This window comes from Gobius niger (assembly GCF_951799975.1).
Source record: "Gobius niger genome assembly, chromosome: 11".
In the NCBI taxonomy this organism is placed as follows: Eukaryota; Metazoa; Chordata; class Actinopteri; order Gobiiformes; family Gobiidae; genus Gobius; species Gobius niger.
In genome coordinates, this window is record NC_136862.1 from 29844677 (window position 1) to 29869865 (window position 25189).

The 25189-nt window shown below is 40.4% G+C and overlaps 1 protein-coding gene across 1 annotated transcript; it reads left to right on the forward strand.

Annotated features, from left to right (window-relative positions):
- Positions 1–23684, forward strand: ppp2cab (protein phosphatase 2 catalytic subunit alpha b). The gene is made up of 7 exons (XM_079566369.1): positions 1–379; positions 17772–17981; positions 18939–19112; positions 20670–20759; positions 20834–20995; positions 21076–21194; positions 23422–23684. The coding sequence occupies exons 1-7, from the start codon at positions 278–280 to the stop codon at positions 23492–23494; spliced, it is 930 nt and encodes a 309-aa protein (XP_079422495.1). The 5' UTR covers positions 1–277; the 3' UTR covers positions 23495–23684.
- The last annotated feature ends 1505 nt before the right edge of the window (positions 23685–25189 follow it).

Here is a 25189-nt window from a genome sequence, read left to right on the forward strand (position 1 = left end):
GGGCGGACACCACTTGCGCGTCTCTCTCCCTCACTTCATCCAAATCACACACACAGATCAGGCGGCAGCCACACAGCACACACCGGTGACTGGCGTGCTTCCCCCCCGCCCCCAGACGGCGATCAGAAGCCGGTGATATCACTTTAGTTCTAATTTCCAGGGCGAGCAGCTACGAGCCCAAAGTTAGCTTGTTTTGCTAACAACCACCTGACGTTTACCTCCAAACCGGAGCGCCCCCCGAAAAAAAAAACAAAAAAACAAAATCAAGACAGAAAACATGGACGAAAAGGCGTTCACGAAAGAATTGGACCAGTGGATCGAACAGCTGAACGAGTGCAAGCAGCTGACAGAGGGACAAGTCAAGGCGCTGTGCGAAAAGGTGGGTCATCACACCACGCGAATTTAAATGTGTGCGTAATTTTTTGGCGACTGCCCCAGATCTCTTTAAAATGGCGCCTATAGTGTACATTTCACTGCGCGTTGCTTATATTTTTATTTCATCCGGAGTAGCAGGGGGTACTTTAGCCCCCGTCTGAAGAACAGTCTGGAAGCGTAGCTCGGTGATAATAAGGGGAGCCGCGCGCGCTGTTGACGCTCATGGCATGTTTACAAGGCACCGTACTGTTGATCCAAGTCACACCTGCTCCGCATTCCTAACTTCAGCATTTGTTACTTTGGACAGAAACAATTTGACAACTTGGATGGAAAGAGTTCTTAGTTTTTAATTCAACAGTCTATGTTTTTTTTAATTTTTTTTTTTTTTAGTAATTAAGGGGAGACACTACAGGCAAAACTAAATTTTTTCAGTTTTCAGGTTTTGGGCCAAATTGGTCTCTGAACATACAAACTTTCACCCGGAAACCAAAAATATGCCTAATCTTCACAAAAACATGTTTAAATATTGCGCTGATTCAATGTTCCCCCATAGACTTATATGGGAGAACACAATTTCAAAGGCCTTTTTCTCAAAACACATTTTTCTGTCATTGTGGCGACACTTATGTCCACGTCAGTCGGACCTAAAGACTTCACATTTTCCAGCCTTGGACTGAACAATATTTGGAAGATTTTGTCAGAGGGATTTTTTATTATTTAATCCCTAAGCCCCATTTATTGAGTTTTGAAAGTCAAAAAATAAGGCGAAAATTAATTTTTTACACATTTTTCCACTAAAAAACGGCTGATTTCAAAACTAAACAAGAAATCCAAAATCCCCTGTGAAAAAGTCTTGGTAACTCATTTATCAATAAAATGAATGTAGCTCTATCCATTATTCAGATTTCGTCGCCGAAAAGATGGGAAATTTGGGGCATTTTTAGGCATAAAACACCTTGTTCTTATATGAAAAGATTGCAAGAAAACTTGCCATGTATTTTTTTTCTCACATTTATGCCAGTGATCGACAGCAAAAGCTTCAAATTGATATCTGTGAATTTTTTTTTTTTTCCCTATTCACCTGCAGTGTCTCGCCTTAAGTACATTTTAGACGGGGGTGTGGGATATATTGTTGTGAAGACACTCCAGGTGGAGCCTTATGGGATGTGTCTATTCTTAGTGTAAACAAAATAAACGATATAAACCATTTTCTTTCTTGTGTTCAGTAGGTGAGTCATATTCAGGTTTTCTGCGGTTGTCAGCATAAAACTGCCCCTGTAATTTAGAGACGGTGGGAAGGTTTAATTATACTCTTGAGGGATTGACTGACAGCAACACCAACTTGGGCCCCTGTGATTGTAAACAAAAAAAGTGAAATTGTGAAAGTCCCGCAAAACTGTCAGAGCCTCAGATCATGATTTTGTTTTCCTATGTTTTTAAAAAAAAAGTTATTTCAAGATTGAGTTGTGTAAATTACTTGAATTCTTTGGCCAACGGTTTCTCCTTAATGTTGCTATCCGTTCGAGCCCTTTACAGTTGTGCCAAGTTTCACTCAGAGATGACGTGTTTTTTTGTTTTTTGGTCCAAGAAGCAATGTGTGATTGTGCAATACAAGGATTAAAGTCGACGGCTGATTTTGCTTTGACTTTGCGTTGTAGTTTTGGAGTCTCATTTGACGCATTTGTCTCCAGCAGGGATTCTCTCAAAGCATCCAAGAAGTTTATAACGACATTCCTCGAACTGAAGCAAACTAAATAAAAAAAGCCAGATCAATTTTGACAAGTGCAACTCTAGAGAGAATCAAAGTGAGTCACATAGAGTCCAGTTTGGGGAGTGAAGCCTCGTATTATCTGATGACTTGTAAATGGACTGCATTAAGTGCCTTTTTGTTATTACTTTACTGCTTTTGCTTCAGTGTGAGATGTCATGAGTCTTCTCATCCCTGTTCATCCGCTCCCACACAAAGCAGCGCCCCCTGCATTTTAAAAATAGCCCTGAATCGGTTTGAGTTGAATCACGGACAAAACGTAAGCCCTTCCAGATCACAAATGCATACCTGCACTGAGGGCCGTGCCGCTCGGGTGTGTTCGTTTGTCCTGCGCGCCTCAGGAGAAGAAACAAAGAAGTGTTTCTTATTGAGTCAAAGTATCATTATGTAAAAAAGACTTTTGCTGTAAGCACTAGAAAAACACAGGATATTGAGCTGTTTTGTTTGCTAGCTTTTAGATATTTTGCCCTAGATTTTAGGATTCTGTACTGTACAAAGTATTGGCTCAAAAATGTGACACTTGTTTTGAGAATATTTAAAGACAGGAACCATTTACAGAAGTGCACGAGGCTGTCTCTGGGTGCTGTAGACGTCTCCTGCTTTGTACATGTCAGATTGCATATAAATAGAAGAGGAGCAGTTGTGAGGGGACAGAGCGCTGTGCCGATGAAGAGACATATGTAACCATACAGAAGTATGTGAAGCAGAGGGTCCTTTTTTGGCATCGTAATTTGTTACAGTTTGTATCGCCCTGCAGAGATGATTCCCCCTTCTCTAATCCTCCCCTTGTCCAGGGTTGCTCAGTGTTGCCGGGGGCCTGTTGTTCGTATCCTCATTTAAATTCACAGTAATTATGCCTTGCTGCTCAGGCCTGTTCGGAGGAAATTAGTTTCTTGTTCCCTTCTCTGTTATGCAACACAAATTGAATTCACTCTTTAAATCAGGGGTCTCAAACTCATTTGGACCCGGGGCCAAAAATGCGAACCCAGTGTTGGTCGGGGGCCGCAACTGACGAAGCCTTTTATATTAAGTCAATTATGATTTAGCAACTTTTTATTGTTTGCTATAATATAACTTAAAATAGACTGTACATTACCGATCTGCACATTTTTAAGCTTCCAGATGTTACCAATCAGCCAAACATTTGCTGAGCTTCTAAATGTGAAATTACAGACTTAGACAATTAGTTTTTTGTAATTAATCCCATTTTGGTTCAGGGCATCAGTGATCTCTCAGGAGGCAGGTCCAGTTTCTCTGTGAGCCCATTAAAGAAATGCAAAATGTACAAATGTCATTTTAATTTAATGTAGAAAAGCCCAACCAGGGACTGGAGCTGATCATGAGCACCAGCAAAAAGCATCAGCTTCAAACTTGTTTTGCTCTGTGTTAATTTTCACCCTGTCATATAATAAATACATCCATGAATGTGTGGACTTGGAGACTTTTCCAGACTCTGGTGAGTCTGAGATCAGCTCTGATTCATCTCATGTAAATAATGTGGAGTCTCTGACCTCAGGCCTTTTTCTGACCTACAGTTAGAGAACTGATAGGGCTTATATTTTTTACTGTCAATGTTGCTGTCATTATTTGCAGTATTTTAATACATTTCCATATTCTCTATTTTTAATGTAACTATGGATCATGTGTTCCCACATGTGTCCGTAATAAAGATTAAATTAATTGATCTGATAATGTAGCTCTGAGAGAAAAGGCTCCTCACTTTACTGTTGTGACGCTTTTAAACACTATGCAATGCAATGTGTTCACTTTGCAATGTCCTAAGCTGGGTTTACACAAGGGCACGATGCGTTACGAATGCCACGTATCCACATTCGTGGCCCAGGATCACGAATGTGAGTGGAATTGGTAGAGGTTCCACGCGCCGCCACGAACTGTTGCTGCGTGTTACGATTAATGGCACGAATTATTACGCACAGTCACGAATATGCCTCCTGCACTGCTTCGTGCGGTGGCGCACTGCTGCGTGCTGTTGCGGGTTATTGGGAATTGTCACGTTCTGTCAAAAAATCTGCCAAGAATTGAGCGAATGTGGACGAGATCGCTGCCGCGCACACCGGGGTGGAGGCGGAGCAGAGACCTCTCGCTCCGCCGTGCGCCCCTGACTCGTTGAGCTCTCGCCAAATCGGGATAAACAAAAAGTGAATTGACCATCAGCGTTGGGCTTGTCCATAAACTGAAGAATAGCAATAGTTTTCTCAGTCTATGGGACAGTCACGCCAGTTCAACCCAAACTCCCGTCAATGTGTAACACCGGCAAACGCATCAACAAACGCACGCGCTTCATGTCAGATAAATCAGTGCAACAGCCACACAATTTGGGCTGACTTTACTCCACAGAATAAACATAAAAACACTACACTCACTGTGCACGCGATCTTCTGAGGATCCGTCGTAGAACTTGCTGCTCAAACCTCTTTATCCATGATTCTCACTCGTCTGGTCAGTCCTCAGCTCCAGTTGGAAAAACTTTATAATCCACAAAAACAGGCCTGTCTCCACCTGCCCCGCGCCCACCGCCGCTTGTTTTACGCGTCTAAGGTTGTAAATAAGCCTTAACTTCTCCATGGTGTAGCTGCTGTAGCCACGCGCTGTTGTTTTGGTGCGTGGGAGATGCATTCAGGGACAGCGGCGCATCTCCCTTTCCCTGTCTGATGTTTACATTCTCGCGTCCGCAGCTGCGTTGGCGCTACCGCGCGGTGCCTCATGGGAAATGTAGTTCTAACGTGTTTAATGTGATTTACCGGCGGGCCGCATATAATATAAATAAGTAATTATCTCGCGGGCCGCAAAAAATTACCTCGCGGGCCGCATTTGGCCCGCGGGCCGCATGTCTGAGACGCCTGCTTTAAATGCTCCCAAACAGACACACACAAACGCCCGCCCTTCTACTGCCTTATTTTGGGGCACATGCAAGTTTTGTTATTATCAAAGTTCACGTCAAGCCTAATGAAGAACAAACAAAAGCTGGACTGACGTAAGTGAGAAAGAAATTTGAAACCTACTGATATTGGCTTTAAGCTTGTTCTTGTAATAAACAACAATAATGAGGATGAAATGGACTTAATTATCCCTGTGGGGAATTTGTCCCGAGCATTTCACACATCTCCTTGGTTCGCACAAGAGCAGTGGGCGCCCGTCCCAGGAGTGCAGTGCTCGAAGACTAGGTCTGAGCAATTATGGATGAAAAGAAAATTGTAATTGCAATTTATATGGCCAACTGCGATCCGAATCGTGATATATTTATTTAAGATCAAGACTCACAGTTTACAGTACACATTTGAAACACTCTGTGGAGCGCTTGTATGTCACAGATAAATGGAACTGCTAATTAAAAAGTAGAATAACATATATTTCGAAACATTTATGTAAAAACTAGGGTCGGCACAGGTTTTATACAAACACCAGGAATAGATACAGACGGCATCTTGTCATAAAAGGGGGCGTGGCTTCACCGAGGGGGAAAATAGAATCTTAGAGAAACACAATTTTCCCTCTTTTTAGCCATTTTCTGGTGAAATATGAACTTATTTATCACATAAATAAAGTCAAGTGTAAATCGGGCCCATATGGATATTTTCTCACAGCAGATTGTTCAGTAGAAGTGAAAAAACGGCAGTTGTAGCAAGCGCTAGCTAACCGTTAGCATTAGCCCGATGCTAACATGTAGCATGAAGTTAGCATTCTCCGTTATTCATATATTTATGGGCTGTTAAACCACTTTGCTCCTCCCCATGTCTTTGTTTCTTTATTTAGTAGAAACTATATTCATAATTCAGCGTTTGTTGAAGTAGTTTTTGAATAATTAGACAAAGTTTAGATTTTTTCAAAATTGTTTTCCCCCTTAACTGTTTTCAAAAATGACCATATATGAGCGATTCCAGAGATGCCGTCTGTATCTATGGCAGAACTTCCATCACCAAAAGGACCTGTTTGAAGTGTGTGCTCTCTCCCCAGTGCATAGTAAAGCCAGGCTTACAGTAAAGTACGGCACGGTATGACATGTTCGTATCATTGCATTTTCATCATTTCTATGGTTTCTTTAACACATTATAAGATGTTTAGTGCCCATTGAATGTGCATCCGACCCCACAAACGGCAGAAGCTAAATGCTAAATCACATTCAGCATTCAGCCCAGAGGACACTTTTGTGCGCTAATTCTTATCTGAACTAAAATATTAAGAGGTCTGTACATTTATGAATGATTTTTGACAAGGCTTTGACCTGAATGTGGTCAGTGGTTTGACAACAGCTGAAAACGTCCGGATTGTTCATAATTCGGATGCTTGATGGCCAATGCTAATGGCTGAATGCTACAATGCTACACTGACCAGGCTAACAGACTCTGCTAACTGTCTGCATACGTTAGCATCATGTGCCGCTTTCCTTTATATTTCCAAGAGTTTTGGCCTTGAAGCTAAAGCACAGTAGCGCTTGCACTCCCGTTTCCCTTACCACTAAAAACATGTACAATAGGCCAGGATGAGCAACAGTGTGTTTGAGAGTGCCAGTGTGGGACATCGGAAACGGACAATGCAAATTCGCCGCAGGCTCTGATCCGGCGTGGCCTGTTTGCACGCATGAGTCCCATGTATGTTCATCAACACGCACTATCCCAACTAAATAAACAAATAAAGGTTAACGTTTATTTGGTTCTAACAAATGTTAAAATGGCACCACCATCTTGAACAATAGAAGAGGCTGATAATGTTCATACAATTTAGTTATTTTTGATAATTTTTGATCTGGGACAACCAAGTAACTAACTCAGATTTCTTCAAGTCTGTCCCAGGATCCTGAACGGGACAAGTACTGTGCAGTAGGTTTTATTGTGCACGTTGTTGGTCCTGGGAATCCCGACTTAGCACCGACATGCTTTCCAAGGTTCTCAGCCGCTTTGGCCCGCTCTGCCCCGGGATGTGCCCCACATTAAACATTGACCTACATTTTACGAGCGCATGTTGACTCCGTAGTGAATGACGTCGTTCTTTTCTGAGCGGCTCAGTCTAAACCAGTCTGATGCAGTGTGGAGCACCAGGCACAGAGCCGGGGCTGAAACTGCTGAATCATGTCTCATCCTGAATAAATTGAGCCCTTTTTATACAGGGGTTCTTGCTTCATGCATAAAACCAGCTTGACAGCTGCAAGTTTATATTAGCATTCAATTATTTTTCAATAGAGATGGCACAGAATCGTAATTGTTGCAGGATATTATCAACTTTCATTCATACTAATTCCCTTCTTTACAAATATCATGAGCTTTTAAACAAAAATGCCTAAAAATAAGCAGGGGACTTCGCACATCCATTAGAATAGAGGCTAAAACCAAACCGTTGCAGAAAGGATGTCCCGCACATCATCAATCTGATTCATTAAACACTCAGCATTAGGGCAGCTCGATTATTGAAAAAATAATAATCACGATTATTTTTGTCATAATTGAAATCACGATTATTCAAACGATTATTTGTTGCCTTTAAAAAAATCCATCAAAAAAATGACAAAAATCCATAAAAAAAAAGACAAAAATTGATCAAAGAATGACAAAAATCCAGGAAAAAAATGACAAAAATCCAGCAAAAAAATGACAAAAATCCAGCAAAAAATGACAAAAATCCAGGAAAAAAATGACAAAAATCCATCAAAAAAATGACAAAAAAATCATTAAAAAAAAAAGACAAAAATCCATCAAAAAAAAAAGACAAAAATCCAGCAAAAAAAAAAAAGACAAAAATCCAGCAAAAAAAATGACAAAAATGTAAAAAAAAAAAAAGTGAAAACATTTTTTGGAAAAAAAATATACAAAAAATTTGAAAAAAAATATCGATTTTTTGCGATTATGCTAATTTTGTAATCGTTTACTGTTGTAATCGAAATCGTAATCGAATTTCGATTAATTGCACAGTCCTACTCAGCATAACTTTTATTCAAAGTTTCTTCAGTTTTAAAAATGTTTAAATTCATGCTTATTTTATGTTTAATTTACGTAAAAACATCTGGACAAGCAGTAGTTGTTGGCTTACGCTAGCTGTTAGCTGGAAGTTAGCTAAAACATTCCATGCACACACAGTGCGTCCCTAAGAGTTGGATTTAAAACAATTTATTTCACTGTTTGACAATTTATTTCACCGTTTCAGTAATACTTGAAAATGTATGAATCCCTCTTGATTTCTCTAATCCTCCGTGGCGTTAAGTTTTTACAAATGAGCTCTAGCATTGCCACGAGAAGGAATAGCTGCAAACGCTACAGTATTTAGCATCTAATCCTTTTTTTTCTTTTAAAATCTTTTCATTAGCATTCTTTAATTTTCACAGGTGCAGGATTTAAGGATAATATATTTCTAGAGCCTAAACGAAACGTCACTACCACTAGTCTACTATCCTGACTTCTAGCCCAACCTCTAAACCTCTAATACTTCCTCCCGCCACTCTAATATTTCTATTATTACTTCTGTCTAACGTGGGAAATGTTCTGGGGCTAGTTTTGTTTCTGCTACAGATATAATGCGGACCTGCCCGGGCACGCTAAATTAGGGCAGCGTCTGTGTTACATAGAATATCAAGTCTCAATGTTTTTAAAAGATCTGTATCATGCTATTTTAGCATGTATAGGCATTTATATGATATATTGTACCTCTACCACTATGGAGTACTATTTTTTGTGAGAAATATATGTATTTTATGGGGGTATTTTTCAAACCCGGAAGACACGACGCTTCGATTCAGTTAACTCCGCCCCCTCTCTCCGGGCTAATCCGCCCATGCAACATAAGCAGTCAAATAAATATAATAAATGGCTAACACACAAGCTAACACACAAGCTAACACACAAGCTAACACACAAGCTAACACACAAGCTAACACACAAGCTAACACACAAGCTAACACACAAGCTAACACACAAGCTAACACACAAGCTAGCACACAAGCTAGCACACAAGCTAGCACACAAGCTAGCACACAAGCTAGCACACAAGCTAGCACGCGTTTGGATTGACTCACCGCTCTGTCCTGGCCGCTCCATCGGGTGTTTTCATTATGGGACTCGCATTGGTTATAAAAGTTAATCCACTTGGATTCTCAAGAGACAGTCACTATTTTGGCTGATAGTCGCCGAACTGAAATTGAAAAAGCTATTTTATAAATCAAAATCAGGCCGTAAGGCATTACATTACAGACATCGGGCTCGTCCTGTTTGACACTATGATGTAAAAAACGTCAGTGTCACAACTCAGTGGTTTTCAGGAGAGCAGGATTCAGGAGGATTGCTGAGAACTGCGTGAATGAAGCCAAAAAAACACTCTGGGGTTTCCTTTTTGATAAGGAAATAGCAGAACAACATGGCTAAAAGCTCCAAAAAGTCGATCTTGCATGATATAGGTGCTTTGAATTTTGGCATTCACTTTTATTTTTTAAAATTTTTAGGGCTTTTAGGGATTTTTGAAAAAAATAATCACGATTATTTTCCCCATGTTGATCGATCTCTTTTAATGATAAAAACAATAAATGTAGCCTTTCCTGGACTAGCAAGTAAACGCTGCCGGACTGAAAACTGCGGCTCTGTCGGGCAGCAGTAAAGACGAGCGCCGCCGCACCTCTACCCTTTTTTCTTCTTACTTCAGTGTTGGCGATCAATAAAGATGCATCTACATTTAGATGAAGACGCCGCGCATGATCTGTATTTTGATTGAATCGCTGTGTTCACAATAAAGGGCAATAAGTGGAAAAGAGTGGAATTTACTGTAGTACAAGAACAGCTGGTTTAGAGTTCTATAATGTTACATGTGCTAACCAGCGTGACGCATTCACAGTTGTCACAGTATTGGCCTGTTGTGCTGATGCAGCTGCAGTTTAAATGCTGCCTCTGTAAAGTGCTGTAAAGATGAGGTAATGCTTTGCCGTTAATGTTTGGTCAAACTCTTATCGGAATGACCTTACACTATAGACGTCAGTGGGATTAAGTAGATCACATAAACGCATCTGTATGTGCGTGGAAAACGTGTCAAGGGCTTAAAGATATTATAGTTGTACAAAATGCCCAACGGAGCACACACAGTCCCCCTCCTAAAGGGAAGCGAATCAACGTTCCCAGACAATAAAGCTCTAAGGATATATTACCCACTGTTCTCTGTCCACAGGGCTGTTTTCAGGTGAGTTCCAGGCTCTTACATAACACAGTTCGTCATCCTATTTCGGTTTATTTTTCTTCCTCCGTCGACGCCTTGCATTTCAAACAACGGCTCGGAATGAGCACTAATCCTTTCAACAAAAGCAACACCGTACAGTAAACACTGTCACTTACATAATATCAGCCCGGAGAAATTAATGTTCTTGTACGTCTTGGCGAGTGTGCTTGCCACTCATTGTTTTAAGTATGCAGTACAGAAGTCTCCAAGGGTTATTCTGCTAGATGATACATCAAAATTAAATCTGACAATTAATTAAAAAACGTTGAATAATATTACCTGGTTTAGCAGCTGCCAAAAAGATGGTAGTTTGCAGATGGAAGAAAGTGCAACCTCTGACTGAGGGAATGGCTTGTCTCTTATAGAGATATCATTCAGTTGGAGCTTTCTGCCGCTCGAATTCACAGAGCAAAAACTGAAAATATTACTTGTTGGTCCAATCTACTGTCTACACTGGTTGTGGATTAGATATTGCATTAGTTTTGTTTTTTGTACATTGTACATAATTGTATGTATCCTGTGAATAGTTTCTGCATGCTGTACATATTCTTTATGTATATTTGGCTATTTCCGCTGATGTCTTTTGACGGAGGAAATTGGCCATTTGTATTTCAAATAATATATCATTGCACTTGTGGTTGATATCCTGGACAGGGTCATATTTAATTTTTTATTTTATTATTATTATTTTATTTTTATTTTTTTTATTTGTCCTTTTTTTTCTCTCTCTTGCTCTCATTTCTATTTGTTCTGTTTTGATCTTTCCTTAAAGCAGTATTAAGTAACTCTTCCCCCTAGAGGCCATAAGCGCAACTGCAGGTGTAGTAGCAAGTTACGATTTTTTAATTTATTAATTGTCTTGGAGAGTAAGACAGGAAGGGCGAAGGGAGAGGGGGTTACTGTGCATCCAATTATACAATAGAAATATTTTTTTTCACTCAAACTTGGCTGTAAATACTGTTTAAAGTGACGTTAGCCCGCAGTTAGCTTTGCCCGTTAGCATGTTTGCTTCTTCTTTGTGATTCCATTAGTGTGTATTGCTTTCTCCGGACCGGGGGCAGCCAAGTTGCAAACATGGTTTTCTGGCCAGAGACACCAGGGGGAGATGAAAGACCCTCCAATCATCCCATAAACACTTGTATTACCCCCACAGGGACTACGGAAAGGATTTATTAAGGTAAATAAGTTACTTAGTACTGCTTTAAGGAATTGCCTTCACTGTTTTTGGGTATCATTTGATGATTCAACGGATATGATGCCCATCTCAAGGGGAATTGGGGAAAAGAAATGGGGGAAAAAATAATGTGCTATACTGAACTGTGAGCAGCATGAAATGGAGAACATCCTAAAATATGCTTGTAAAAGGATCAGGAAATTGTCAATGCTGTAGGAAGTGATGCTGAGGTCTTAAAGAGCTGAGCATGTGCGCTATGACCAAACTCCTTGGCCATCCTCAAGGACTTGGAACTATTTTCCCCTTGTAATATAATATCCACGCGTCCCTTTTCCTTGGTACATTCTCAAACGCCGATTTCACCGTTTATATAAAGATCCGTCATAAGCCCAGAAAACTCGCCGGTGTCGTTAAAATAGCCGCAGTGATGGGACTCTTTGGGCTGTAGCCTGTTTTGACACATTCACGCACGGATGCCGCATGTTCATGATTAAGATAAGCACCGGCGCTTGTAACCGGACCTTAGGGATGTCATTGCACAGCTTAGGATGGAGTTACAGGTAAAACGACGGTGGGACGCGGTGTCAGAGATCTGGTTGTAGCGCGTGTCACGGCGTCGGGGATGTTGTCCTTCTCTGGACTGTTCGGTGCTTTTAAGCCTGTGAGTCTGGAGCGCTTTGCTCACGTGACGCCGGTCCAATGTAGGTCACGGTTTTGTGTGGAGTCACTGTCCCGTCACACACTGAGCTCAGCACTCTGCGCCAGACCATTATCCAGGACGGGACGGGGGGTGGAGAGAGAGGATATGTGATTTACTTTGAAACCGTGACGGGGCAACATTACCAACTATGCTATGAGTCGAGATTAACATGTTGTTGCATTGTGGGGATGATGCAACCTGTGAAATAAGGGTTTCACGAGCTTTTAGAATTGGAAGCTTGGACAATGTATTGTTTTGTAATATTTTTTGTGCCATGATTGTATCATTTTGAAAGCCTTTAAAATGATAATGTTCTGCTTTACTTTAATGGCATCGTATTGACACTAATATTCACTGCTTTTAAAGCAGTACTAAGTAACGTGTTTACCTTAATAAATCCTTTCCTAGTCCCTGTGGGGGTGATACAAGTGTTTATGGGATGATTGGAGGGTCTTTCATCGCCCCCTGGTGACTCTGGACAGAAAACCATGTTTGCAACTTGACTGCCCCCGGTCCGGAGTCACCAATACACACTAATGGAATCACAAAGAAGAAGCTAACATGCTAACGGGCAAAGCTAACTGCGGGCTAACGTCACTTTAAACAGTATTTACAGCCAAGTTTGAGTGAAAACAAATATTTCCATTGTATAATTGGATGCACAGTAACCCCCTCTCCCTTCGCCTTTCCTGTCAGCGTAGTATTTACTCTCCAAGACAATTAATACGTTAAAAAATCGTAACTTGCAACTACACCTGCAGTTGCACTTATGGCCTCTTGGGGGAAGAGTTACTCAGTACTGCTTTAAAAGTCGGTGGCTAAAACGTACTAGAACGATCACAAATTTGAAGTTTGATATATTGAAGCAGGAAAGTATCGCGATAAACGATATTATTCATTCTAACGATACTAGACATTGTCAACTCTCAGGCATAAAAATGACAGTAAACCTTTGTTCTAAAAGTGCATCATCATATCCTAAAATAGCACGCGAGCTGCAATAAACATGAAATATAATGCAACTCGATTTGCTTCAGTTAAAAATCAAAGTTTTACAAAGAAAGAATAGGTGGGAAATGCTAATAAATGTACAGACGATAAATATCGAGGCCGAAAATGTATTGTTTATCTGTTTTTTTATTGAACGTTAAGTCAATGTAGTATTTATCGTGACAGCCCTAGGTACTAATCGGAAAAGTTAAAGCATCGAAAGCAGGAACCAAAAAAAAAAACATCTTAAATCTTCAGATCCAAGTTTTGATGCTATTGGTCCAGGGACAGTGTTAAAGGAAATGACTTGGACCTTTTCCATTTTTTTTTTGCCCAAAAAGTTAGAAAACATTGTGGCTATTCCACAATGTTTTCTCATTTTCACATATTTCCTCCCACATTTTTCTCGTTAAAGTACAGGCATCGAACAGCCGCCTTTTGTCATTCTCATATGTTCCAGCTATTTATTTAATGTTTAAATGTTAATACTTTTTAGGGCTGTGCAATTAATTGAAATTCGATTACGATTTTGATTATTACACTAAACGATTACAACACTGGCATAATCAAAAATAATGTTTTTTGTTTTTTTTAACGTCATCAGGCCGCGCTGCTCAGTTTACTTGTGCAGGTGTGAGGGCTGGCCAGCAGGGGGCAGGCGTGAAACGGAGACCTCTCCTCGATCGAGGCAAACTTGAAAACATTTGTACTTATTATGACCATTCAGAAAACAGAAAATATTCAGCATAGTATTTTGATTAATAAATAAAATAAACTGGATTTTTTTTTTTTAAAGACAACAAATAATCGTTTGAATAATCATGATTTCAATTATGACTAAAATATTTGTGATTATTATTTTTCAATCATTGGGCAGCCCTACTTTACCTCACTTGTAATTTGTGGCGTATCCTATTGCTCTAAATGTATGTCCATGAAGCCTATGATTTATGTTGTACACATTTAGCCCGAGTATCAAAATAGCTTTATGATATTGATACAACTGATATCATTGACTTTTTATGCCCTCAACATTTACTGTACATCTAGAGCAGACATTTCTCTTTCACAGATACTAAAAAAATGACTAATAGTTATTTAGACGCCAAAATCTGACTTGTTTATCCTCCTCCTGTGGCGACCCCAGGCCCACACGCCTTCATGAGTACCACGCCTCCTTGTTGTTGTTGGCCTCAGATGTATTTCGGTCTCTTTAATCTGGCAGCAGCTGCAGGGCACACCTGGCCTGTCGGATACATCAGAAAAGTCGCCTCTCGAAATGTCTCGCTCTTTGATCAAATTAGCACCTCTGACAGCAGACGTTTAACACCATCACCCCCTGAGAATAATCATCTGCGGAGTATTTTGTTTTTTTTAGCCTTCCACATCTCCACCTCATGCAATTTGTTGATCTTGTGTTTATAAATGCCAAAATAAGTGTAATATTTGGACTTTATTTGTTTTTATTTGTCCATAAATCCTTGTTTTGAGGGTGACTCCAACTTGAACTTTTGAATTTTCTCTGCAAGAATAAGATCAGCGCTTCTCCTGCGCCGCCGTCTCCTCCTTTAGGCTCTCGTGTCATTGATTTCAAAGGTTGTTGTGTTGGATTTCCACAGTTAACAAAGATCTTCATTTCCTCTGGGGCTTGATTGAAATGGGTGCTGCGGGCGGAATCCAATCAGGCCTGGAAAGAATTACACAGCTCATGTGGATAAAGGAGAATATGTGGATGTAGTGAAGACTGCATTATTCTGTAGAATGGACGGATGGGAGAGTTCAAGAGTAGATGCAACTATAGGGATGTAGAAATGAGAGATGGGAGCCCAAATCTAGAAGCGAAAAACACTCGACTAAAGAGGGATGAAAAAGCAACAAAAAAGGGACAAAAATGCGATGGGAAAAAGTAGGGCTGCTCGATTATTGAAAAAATAATAATCACGATTATTTTTGTCATAATTGAAATCACGATTATTCAAATGATTATTTGTTGGCTTTAAAAAAATCCATCAAAAAAGTGACAAAAATCCATCAAAAAAAGACAAAAATCCAGCAAAAAAGTGACAAAAATCCATCAAAAAAAGACAAAAATCCAGCAAAAAAGTGACAAAAATCCGTCAAAAAAAGACAAAAATCCAGCAAAAAAGTGACAAAAATCCAGCAAAAAAAGACAAAAATCCATCAAAAAAAGTGACAAAAATCCATCCAAAAAAGTGACAAAAATCCATCAAAAAAAGTGACAAAAATCCATCAAAAAAAATGACAAAAATCCAGCAAAAAAGTGACAAAAATCCATCAAAAAAATGACAAAAATCCAGCAAAAAAAGTGACAAAAATCCAGCAAAAAAGTGACAAAAATCCAGCAAAAAAGTGACAAAAATCCAGCAAAAAAGTGACAAAAATCCAGCAAAAAAAGTGACAAAAATCCAGCAAAAAAAGTGACAAAAATCCAGCAAAAAAGTGACAAAAATCCAGCAAAAAAGTGACAAAAATCCATCAAAAAAGTGACAAAAATCCATCAAAAAAGTGACAAAAATCCAGCAAAAAAGACAAAAATCCAGCAAAAAAGTGACATAAATCCAGCAAAAAAGTGACAAAAATCCATCAAAAAAGTGACAAAAATCCAGCAAAAAAAGTGACAAAAATCCAGCAAAAAAAGTGACAAAAATCCAGCAAAAAAGTGACAAAAATCCAGCAAAAAAGTGACAAAAATCCAGCAAAAAAGTGACAAAAATCCAAAAATTTAAAATTAGAAAAAAAATAGAAAAAATAGAAAAAATAAAATAAAATAAATAAAACATTTGAAAAAAAAATTAAAATCGATTTTTTGCGATTATGCTAATTTTGTAATAGTTTACTGTTGTAATCGAAATCGTAATCGAATTTCGATTAATTGCACAGCCCTAGGAAAAAGTGATATGTCACAACAATAATGCAATCAAAGAGGACAATTAAAGAGCAACAAAAATCAACACAAAGGAGCGACAAAAAAGTGACAAAAAAAACCCTACGAAAACACAATATAAATGCGACAAAAAGTCATGATCAGTTTTGTCACTCTTGGCTTTCAAATGAGGCGTTAAGGCTGTTTAGCTCCTAGGTTATAGATTTGGGTAAAGCTGAACTGGAGAAAATGCGCTCGGTTAAGAGGTTAATATGTACCACATGATTTTATGCATTCATTATTGTTCATGCTAACAATTTGGCTAAGTTTTTGGAGCCAGTTCCTTCACTGCCTGACCACAAAAGAGTGTCCTTTACCAGGATGTAACTAAAATTCTGATCTGGAGTCGCTGCAGTTGGTCAGGTCTAGGTTCAGCAACAGGAGCCCAAAGAATGAGATCAGCTGATGACCTGAACATCCTGAACGAGCAGGTTTTGAATCGCTCCTTCCCTGATGGCATGGCCGTACGCCAAGGTGACGATGCCAGGACTTCTCGGGCTCACACGGTGAAAGAGAGAAGAACCCATTGAGAACCTTTGCCTTTGGCGTCTAAATAACTATTAGTCATTTTAGTATCTGTGAGAGAGAAATGCATGCTCTAGATGTACAGTAAATGTTGAGGGCATAAAAAGCCAATGATATCAGTTGTATCAATATCATAAAGCTATTTTGATACTCGGGCTAAATGTGTACAACATAAATCATAGGCTTCATGGACATACATTTAGAGCAATAGGATACGCCACAAATTACAAGTAAGGTAAAGTAGGGCTGCCCAATTATTGAAAAAACAATAATCATTTATTATTATTCAAACGATTATTTGTTGCCTTAAAAAAAAAGTCAATCTTTATTTTACCTTTTTATTTATTAATAAAAAAAACTATGCTGAATACTTTCTGTTTTCTGAACGGTCATAATAAGTACAAATGATTTCAAGTTTGCCTCGATTGAGGAGAGGTCTCCGTTTCACACCTGCCCCCTGCTGGCCAGCCCTCACACCTGCACAAGTAAGCTGAGCAGCGCGGCCTGATGTAAAAAAAATATATATATATATATTTCTGATTATGCCAGTTTTGTAATAGTTTAGTGTAATAATCAAAATCATAATCGAATTTCAATTAATTGCACAGCCCTAAAAAGAATCAACTTTTGAACATTAAATAAATCACTGGAACATATGAGAAAGAAGAAGAAGAAAAAACTGGGGCAAACATTGGGCAAAAAAAAAGGAAAAAATAAGAGGGGAATTTTAAAAAATGGGGGAAAATAAATATTTGAGCTGAAACAACCAAGCAATTTCCTGAAGAAGGTGCTGAAGAAGCCTTTGCGTTGTGATCGCACTCTCCCATCGTCAATACAAGATCTTGGTGAAAATTGAATGCGACACTGGATGTTTTGACATTGCAGAAGCTTTTTGAAACAATGCCAACAGGAATGGTGCTGTAATCAAAGCCGAAGGCGGAACAGTCAAATATTATTTTTGGTCGGGCAGTGTATAAAGCTCCTAAGTATTGTCTGAGCCGCCGTGCAGAGGAAACGTTTTCAACACTTGCATAAATCTAACTACTCATGATAGTTTTGCTGATAACTGTGCCCGTCCGTGTGTCCTCAGGCCAAAGAGATCCTGACCAAAGAGTCGAATGTCCAGGATGTGACGTGTCCCGTGACGGTGTGTGGGGACGTACACGGGCAGTTCCACGACCTGATGGAGCTGTTTAAAATCGGGGGCAAGTCTCCCGACACAAACTACCTGTTCATGGGCGATTATGTGGACCGGGGATACTACTCCGTCGAAACAGTCTCTTTACTCGTAGCACTGAAGGTGGGTTTGAGTGAAATGGCTTTTTTTCCCCAGATTGCAGAAATCATGTGATCATTTGTGTCTCTAAGATGGGGACAATAGTCAACATTCCTGCTTTGTTTGTTTCTTCTTCTATTGCACAAGAGCTCGATCTATTCTATAATTAAACATTAAAGGGGGGGTATTATGCAAAATCGACTTTTTCAAGCTTTACATCATGTTTTTATGTCATTCCCTCATTAAAAACATGCCTGAAGTGTTGCCTTGACACATTCACGTATTTTTGAGTAATCTGTAAAAACTCTGATGGCGGCCATTTTAGGGATAGGTTTGCCTGAGTCCTCCTAGGAACGCCCCCACCTCCTGGAGACGCCTCCGAGCTTTCGTCACCAGCCGAGTAACCAACCACTGCTCCTCAGCAGAACCCCCTCCCTACTGATGCCACAGACAGAGTGTGGAGGGGGCGTGTCGGAAAGGCTCAGAGGTTCTTAAAGAGACAGAGGCCTATTTCAAGACATTCACTACAGCCATTTTGAGAGAGACATTTTATACAAGGCAGTTATTCTAATTTACTGCATTTATAGACCAACAGAAGGTTTGGTCATCATTGTTGTGTGATATAGACTGGTGCTATGTGATTGAAAAAAGCAGAATACCCCCTCTTTAAACGGTGCTCTAGCAGTTCTGTACTCGAACTGCAATTCCCAGTGCCGTAGATTTGTTAGCATACCACTGGATGAAAATGAAGGCTCGCATACAGTTCCCAGTGTTTTTACCTGAAAGAAATGATTTCAAGTTATAATATGTAAGTTGACTTTTATTTTTAAGTGATCATTTCTTAGACTAAATTTCCAACTCTGTTCTGGCATCTTCCATGTTTCCTTGTATCCGTATCTTTGCTTGAAAACCCTGTGAAGTACCGGGTGTTTTTTTTCCACCCGCCGCAGTGACTAATGCTGGTGCTCGTGCTGTGTCCAGGTCCGCTTCCGCGAGCGCATCACCATCCTCCGGGGGAACCACGAGTCCCGGCAGATCACGCAGGTCTACGGCTTCTACGACGAGTGCCTGAGAAAATACGGGAACGCAAACGTGTGGAAGTACTTCACGGACCTGTTCGACTACCTGCCTCTCACAGCCCTCGTAGACTCTCAGGTGAGGAGAGAGACCGTCACCATGCTGTCCGTGAAGAGAGGTTTGGGTCAAAACCTCCAGAAGCTGAGAACAAGTCAAAATAAAGACTTCTCACCCCACCTAAAGCAACACCACTTGTGCATGAAATGTTGCACAGGAACATGATGCTAACTTGCTTTGGCAGCAACTGTGTTAGCGTATCCTACTGAAACAATGCAGCTGTTGGATAAGCACTTACAGCACATTAATAACTTTACAGTTTTAAATGCAAAAGTCTCCTCCAGTGAAGTATTTACATTCTGAGTAAAGCATTTCAGCCTTGAAGCTAAAGGCTAACGTTAAATTATCGCTAACAAATGTTAAAATGGCTCCCCATCAGAACAAATCTTTATTAAACACATTCTCCTTGCTGTTTATTTCAATTTGTCAAAATAAAAGCCTTAAAAGCATTAAATTAAACTCAAACTAGCATTCAATCTTCATAATTGTGTTGGAAATCCAAAAGTTATGATCACATTCACACATTCAGCTCTAGTTCAGCTCAATTTTCAAAACGTTTTGCTCAAAAGTGGCTTGTTGTGTCCAATTTCCCCTCATTTCCCTGTTTGATGGAATGTCTGAAAATCTTAGTTGGATATGCACAGATTGTGGCATTAAAATATAGGATTTTGGCATAAAAGACATAAAAAAGCATTTAATTTGACTTGCTGCTGGATGTAGAAACCCTGTTTAAGTTTTCTTCTGTGTTTTTAAAATTGTATTTTATTTTTTATGTTTCGTTAAAATATCAACAGGAAGTTGTCTTCACCCCACAATGGCTGACTTTCTGTGCACTGAGCCTATAGAATAAAATACAAGCATTTATTTGATACTATTTTTATTGTCAATGTCTAAAAAATGACCAAACCTTTCTCCAAATATGAGATTGCAATGGGTTTGGTCCTCATCCAAAACCATTCTTTGAGAACTCACTGCAAAAATAGCATAATCTGAGCGGAACAGCTCATTAGGGGCATATTTTGTATTGGCAACTGTAGAAACTAAAATAATATTATCACTAATATTATTGTGCTTTTTTTTTAAGTTGACTGCATATAAAAAGGTGATGCTTTGTTATGTTGATCTAGCATGTAGCTAATTGCATACACATTTGTCGGTATTGCTGGGTTGCAGGTTCTAGAATGTGATGATGTCATCGGGCCCAGCGGGGGGCAGGAGCCAGTTTTTCCTATTAACAGCATTACACTTTCACAAGTCGTAGCTCAAAAGAAAATGTATGAATTAGAAAAATGACCATTAATATCAATCACTGGGTCCATGATCTCTCTGTACAAGACCAAAAATTTCCTCAAAAACAAAATAATTTTTCTTCCATACAATAGCATTGGCCTTTAGAACGCTGTGATGTCACCTGCAACCCAGCAATAAGGAGTATATCTCATCCAAGAAGCTTCCTCAGCCCTGAGCATCCTCTGATCTGGAAACTGGAATAGTACTTTTGCTCATACACAAAATCAAAAGTGTTTGGAGCACTTTCTGAATGCTCCATGAGCTTGACCACCTCTGTTTTCCCGTCAGATTTTCTGTCTCCACGGAGGCCTGTCGCCGTCCATAGACACTCTGGATCACATCAGAGCTCTCGACCGTTTACAAGAGGTCCCACACGAGGTAAACGCCCCCCCCCCCTTCTTTTTCCCTTCACGACGACGGGCTCCCCCTGACACGCTCCCCTCTGTCCTCAGGGTCCCATGTGCGACCTGCTGTGGTCAGACCCAGACGATCGCGGGGGCTGGGGCATTTCTCCTCGAGGGGCGGGCTACACGTTCGGGCAGGACATTTCCGAGACGTTCAACCACGCCAACAGACTCACGCTGGTGTCCCGCGCACATCAACTCGTCATGGAGGTGAGACGAGTCCTCATTCCAGTATCTCTGTAAGTGCTTTGTTGATGGCACAAAGAATAATCTATGTATTTTTCCTCCAGGGCTACAACTGGTGCCACGAGAGGAACGTTGTGACAATATTTAGTGCGCCAAATTACTGCTATCGCTGCGGCAACCAGGCGGCCATCATGGAGCTGGACGACACCCTCAAATACTCTTTGTAAGTCCCAAGGGACACATTAGCGTTTGGTAAACATGCACATTCACACGGGTTACACCAGACCTTATTTGTGAGGTAAGGGTATTTACGGAACACAATTCATACACAAGGAAAAAAAACAAAGACATTTGTCAGAGTTTAGGTCTGTCTCATGTCTTTAGGAGACCGTTCCAGATTTTGACCGTGCTTAGTCCTGACTCTGGGGGAAAAGCTGTGTTAAAGTCTTTTCTCTGAGCGACAGGAAGCCTGTGCTGAGACCTGAGCGCTGGACCAGGGGTGGCGAACATGCGGCTCTTGGCCAATCAGAGTGCGGCTCTTTGCATGATTGGATATGTTTAATACAATGCGGCTCTTTGCAAAATGATTGGTAAATATTTCCCATAAACTGTAACAGTCTTTGACCAAAAATCCAACCATCGTCCTACAGACCCTGTTTCCATCTCTACACATGAATGAGAGTCCGTATCTCTCTCCTTTTCGAGGCGGTGTGTAAAAGGTGCCCGTGTAGCGTCACTCAAAGCAGGATGTGGGTTAAACAACAGGCAGGCAGATCGTGGCACTGGGATTAGCTTCTGTGCTTTTCAGGTTTCTGATCAGCTACTCTTTATTTGATGTGATTTGGCCTCATAATCACAGAAAAAGATAAAATTAGGAAATGTAAAAAAGCGGAGCTCTTATGAAGCGTATGATGCGAAGCGCGACATCGTAGCGCGGAAATACACAAAGTCATGACTTTTCTCCCACATCTGACTGTAACTAACAAATGCAACTTAAAACAGAACCTCAGACGTCCTCCAGAGGCTCCTGGTTATGAACTTTGTGCAGCCTAGAGTGCGCTCTCTGCACAGTCAGGACGAAGCTGCACTGAGCCACAGGCCAGGGGCGAATCAGAGAAGGGGGCTCAGTGGGCGGGGCCCCCCATACAAACACACCCCAGCATTAAAAAAACATAAAACATCTAATTCTGTCTCAGTCAGAGCAGGAAACACAAAATTTCAGTTAATATACATGTATTTCAATCTTGGTGAGGAGTAACACCATTAAATCTAACACAATTATTGAACAAAAAAAGCAAAAGGCCAGGCATAAAGTTATAGTTTACTGTGATTAAATAAAACGGTGTGATTTCTATTTAATCACAATAAACTACCGCCCCGGGATCTGGCTACTGGTCGGTGCCTTTGTGGCTCTTCACAGGATCAAGGTTGAAAATTTCGGCTCTTGGTCTCTGACTAGTTGGCCACCCCTGCGCTGGACTAATATGGCCCTATTTCCTGGTTCTGGATGTTCTGCAGCTGTTACGTCTTGCTGAACCTGCTGGAGAAAAAGTCTGGTTTAGACACTATACCTTTTTGATTTTGACCATGTTTTTTAGATGGCAAAAAGCTGCAGATGTTATGAATTTGACGTTGCTGTTAACATTCAGGTCTGAGGCCACGAGTGCGGCTCGGTCGATGTTTCCCCAGAAGCCAGCTGGTGACGAGTGCACCACCTGTGTCTCACTTTTCTCTGTGTGGTTATCGCACTAGATCAGGATGTTTTTAACTTCACACAATGATCACAATGATTGTGAAAATCTTTGCAACTCCGATTAGCTTTGAGTTGTTGCCCCCACTCCTCTCACTGCCTTTAACATGTACGCACTATTTTGGGCAGGAGAGTAGCCGTCTACAGCTCGCCGTGAGCATTGTTTGCAAGTGGCTGGTCAGTGTCCGGATACAGTTTTTATACTCACTGCTGCCACCTCAGGTCTTACGCGTAACTGCAGGTTCTATATTATGTTTGTACATGACAGGACTTCGGACCCGAAGTAACAACTTTTTGAGTGACAGTGCAGGATTTTAGAGACTGTTGTGGTGAACACGTCTGAGCTCATTCTAGGACAGTGCGGGAACATGTGGGGGGAGGAAGATACATAATTTTAACATTTTTAATCTCTGTATAGTCCCTTTTAAGCAGTGTTTACTCCTTCTTATTTTAATAAAGATCAGACCACATTTTATGACCAATTTAGGCAGAATGTACTCTAATCCCACATGCTTTTTCCTCCCACTGTAGTTTTAAAATAAGAGCTTGATGTGGTGAATTAAAATGAACAAAGAAAGGGTTTTATGAATTCATACTTTCAATAATCCATAATGTCGCCCTTTTGGTTAACCACACTGATACTTGCCATATAATTTTGTCTGAAGCTTTGATTAACCCGGTCATTTCTTCTGATTCGCAGCTTGCAGTTTGACCCGGCGCCGCGCAGAGGAGAACCCCACGTCACGCGCCGAACCCCCGACTACTTCCTGTAACGAAACCACGCGACATCTACCTGTACAGTCCGATCTGCCATGATCCAGAACTCCAACTAAAACTCCTTAAGCTCCTATATTATGCATTTGTTTAAGGCTTTTTTTTGGGTCTACTTTGGACATGTTGGCGTGCGTTTACAACCTAAAATGCTGAATGACAGACCATGGCCAAATGCTCCATAAGTGTATTTGGCATGGGGTGAGGGGGTTGACAAAAGAAAGGGGGACAAAACGGTAGCAAAGAAACTGCAGAAGTTCCCGCAGACATACAGTGCCCTTCGTGAAAGTTGGAGCCCCCAATGAGACTTTCTGACACAAAGACCCAGCGCTGTTTTCCATCTTGTTGATAGCGCATTGGGACGAGGCAGACCCGCCCGTCCTTTTGTGACCTGATTCTGAAAGCGTCCAAGTCACAAAGATTATTATGTCGGAAAGTTTGTGTTATGCATTTCTGGAAATTATAAAGGCAAGACACGGCAAGTGAGAACTAGAGGTTGACCGCTATGTTTTTTGTTGTTGTTTTTTTTAAAGGCTGATGCCGATTTTTGGGGATTTTTATTGGCCGATGCTGATATTTTTTACCGATATTTTTGGCTGATTTTTCCAAATGTCTGGTCTTAAATCCTGTGGCTGATTTTTTTCCATTACTTTAGGTGTTTCAGTCATAGTTTCTGTCCAAGCTTTGATTAGCTGCCGTTAGCATTAGCATACAGTTGCTAGCCGCGGCATTTGGCGATCAAAAATACAATTGCGGAGGTTTAAACTAACTCAGCAATTGAATTCTCCAGGTTCTGTGCTTCAAAATGACATGCAGCATGTCCATATTTATTGAGGTTTAGTGAGACTCACATTTAAAGCAGTACTAAGTAACTTGTTTACCTTAATAAATCCTTTCCGTAGTCTCTCTGGGGGTAATACAAGTGTTTTTGGGATGATTGGAGGGTCTTTCATCTCCCCCGGTGTCTCTGGCCAGAAAACCACAATTGCTGCCACCGGACCGAAGTCACCAATACACACTAATAGAATCACAAAGAAAAAGCAAACAGGCAAAGCTAGCTGCGGGCTAGCGCCACTTTAAACAGTATTTTTTATTTATTTATTTATTTTTAATTTTAATAATGCTGATATACATGCCACTTACAAGACAACACATTGACATAAGACAGTACAGCAAAGGAAATGGAATGTGTATGAAGGCAACATAAAGAGAAAATAGAAAGTGTAGTGTGTGTGAGTGAGTGTATGTATGTGTGTGTGTGGTTATACGTTTCCTTTTGTTCTAAACATGTTGACCTAATTTACAAGCGTAAGTTTCAATAAAAAAAAAAAAAGGGACAAAACAATTTTTTTTATTTTTTTTTATTTTCTTTTTTTGTGTCCCTTTTTTTGTCACTTTAAACAGTATTTACAGCCGTGTTTGAGTGAAGAAGATTCCCCTGAGGCTTAGAAAGTGATGGAAGGACTTGTTTCAAAGCCCACTTCACTCTTTCCAATATAAAAAAGTCTATCACATTCGGTTCCGGAGATATCGACTTTTATTGGCACTAGCTCGGCCAATAGCCGATACAGTAAAATCCCCAAGTATCGGCCCGATAAAGGCATATGCATTATTTCCCCCCCTCCCTACTCGCCTGCAGCGTCTCGCCTTTAAAGAAAATGTGATGTGTTTACAAGTGCTATTTTTCCAGGGAGAAG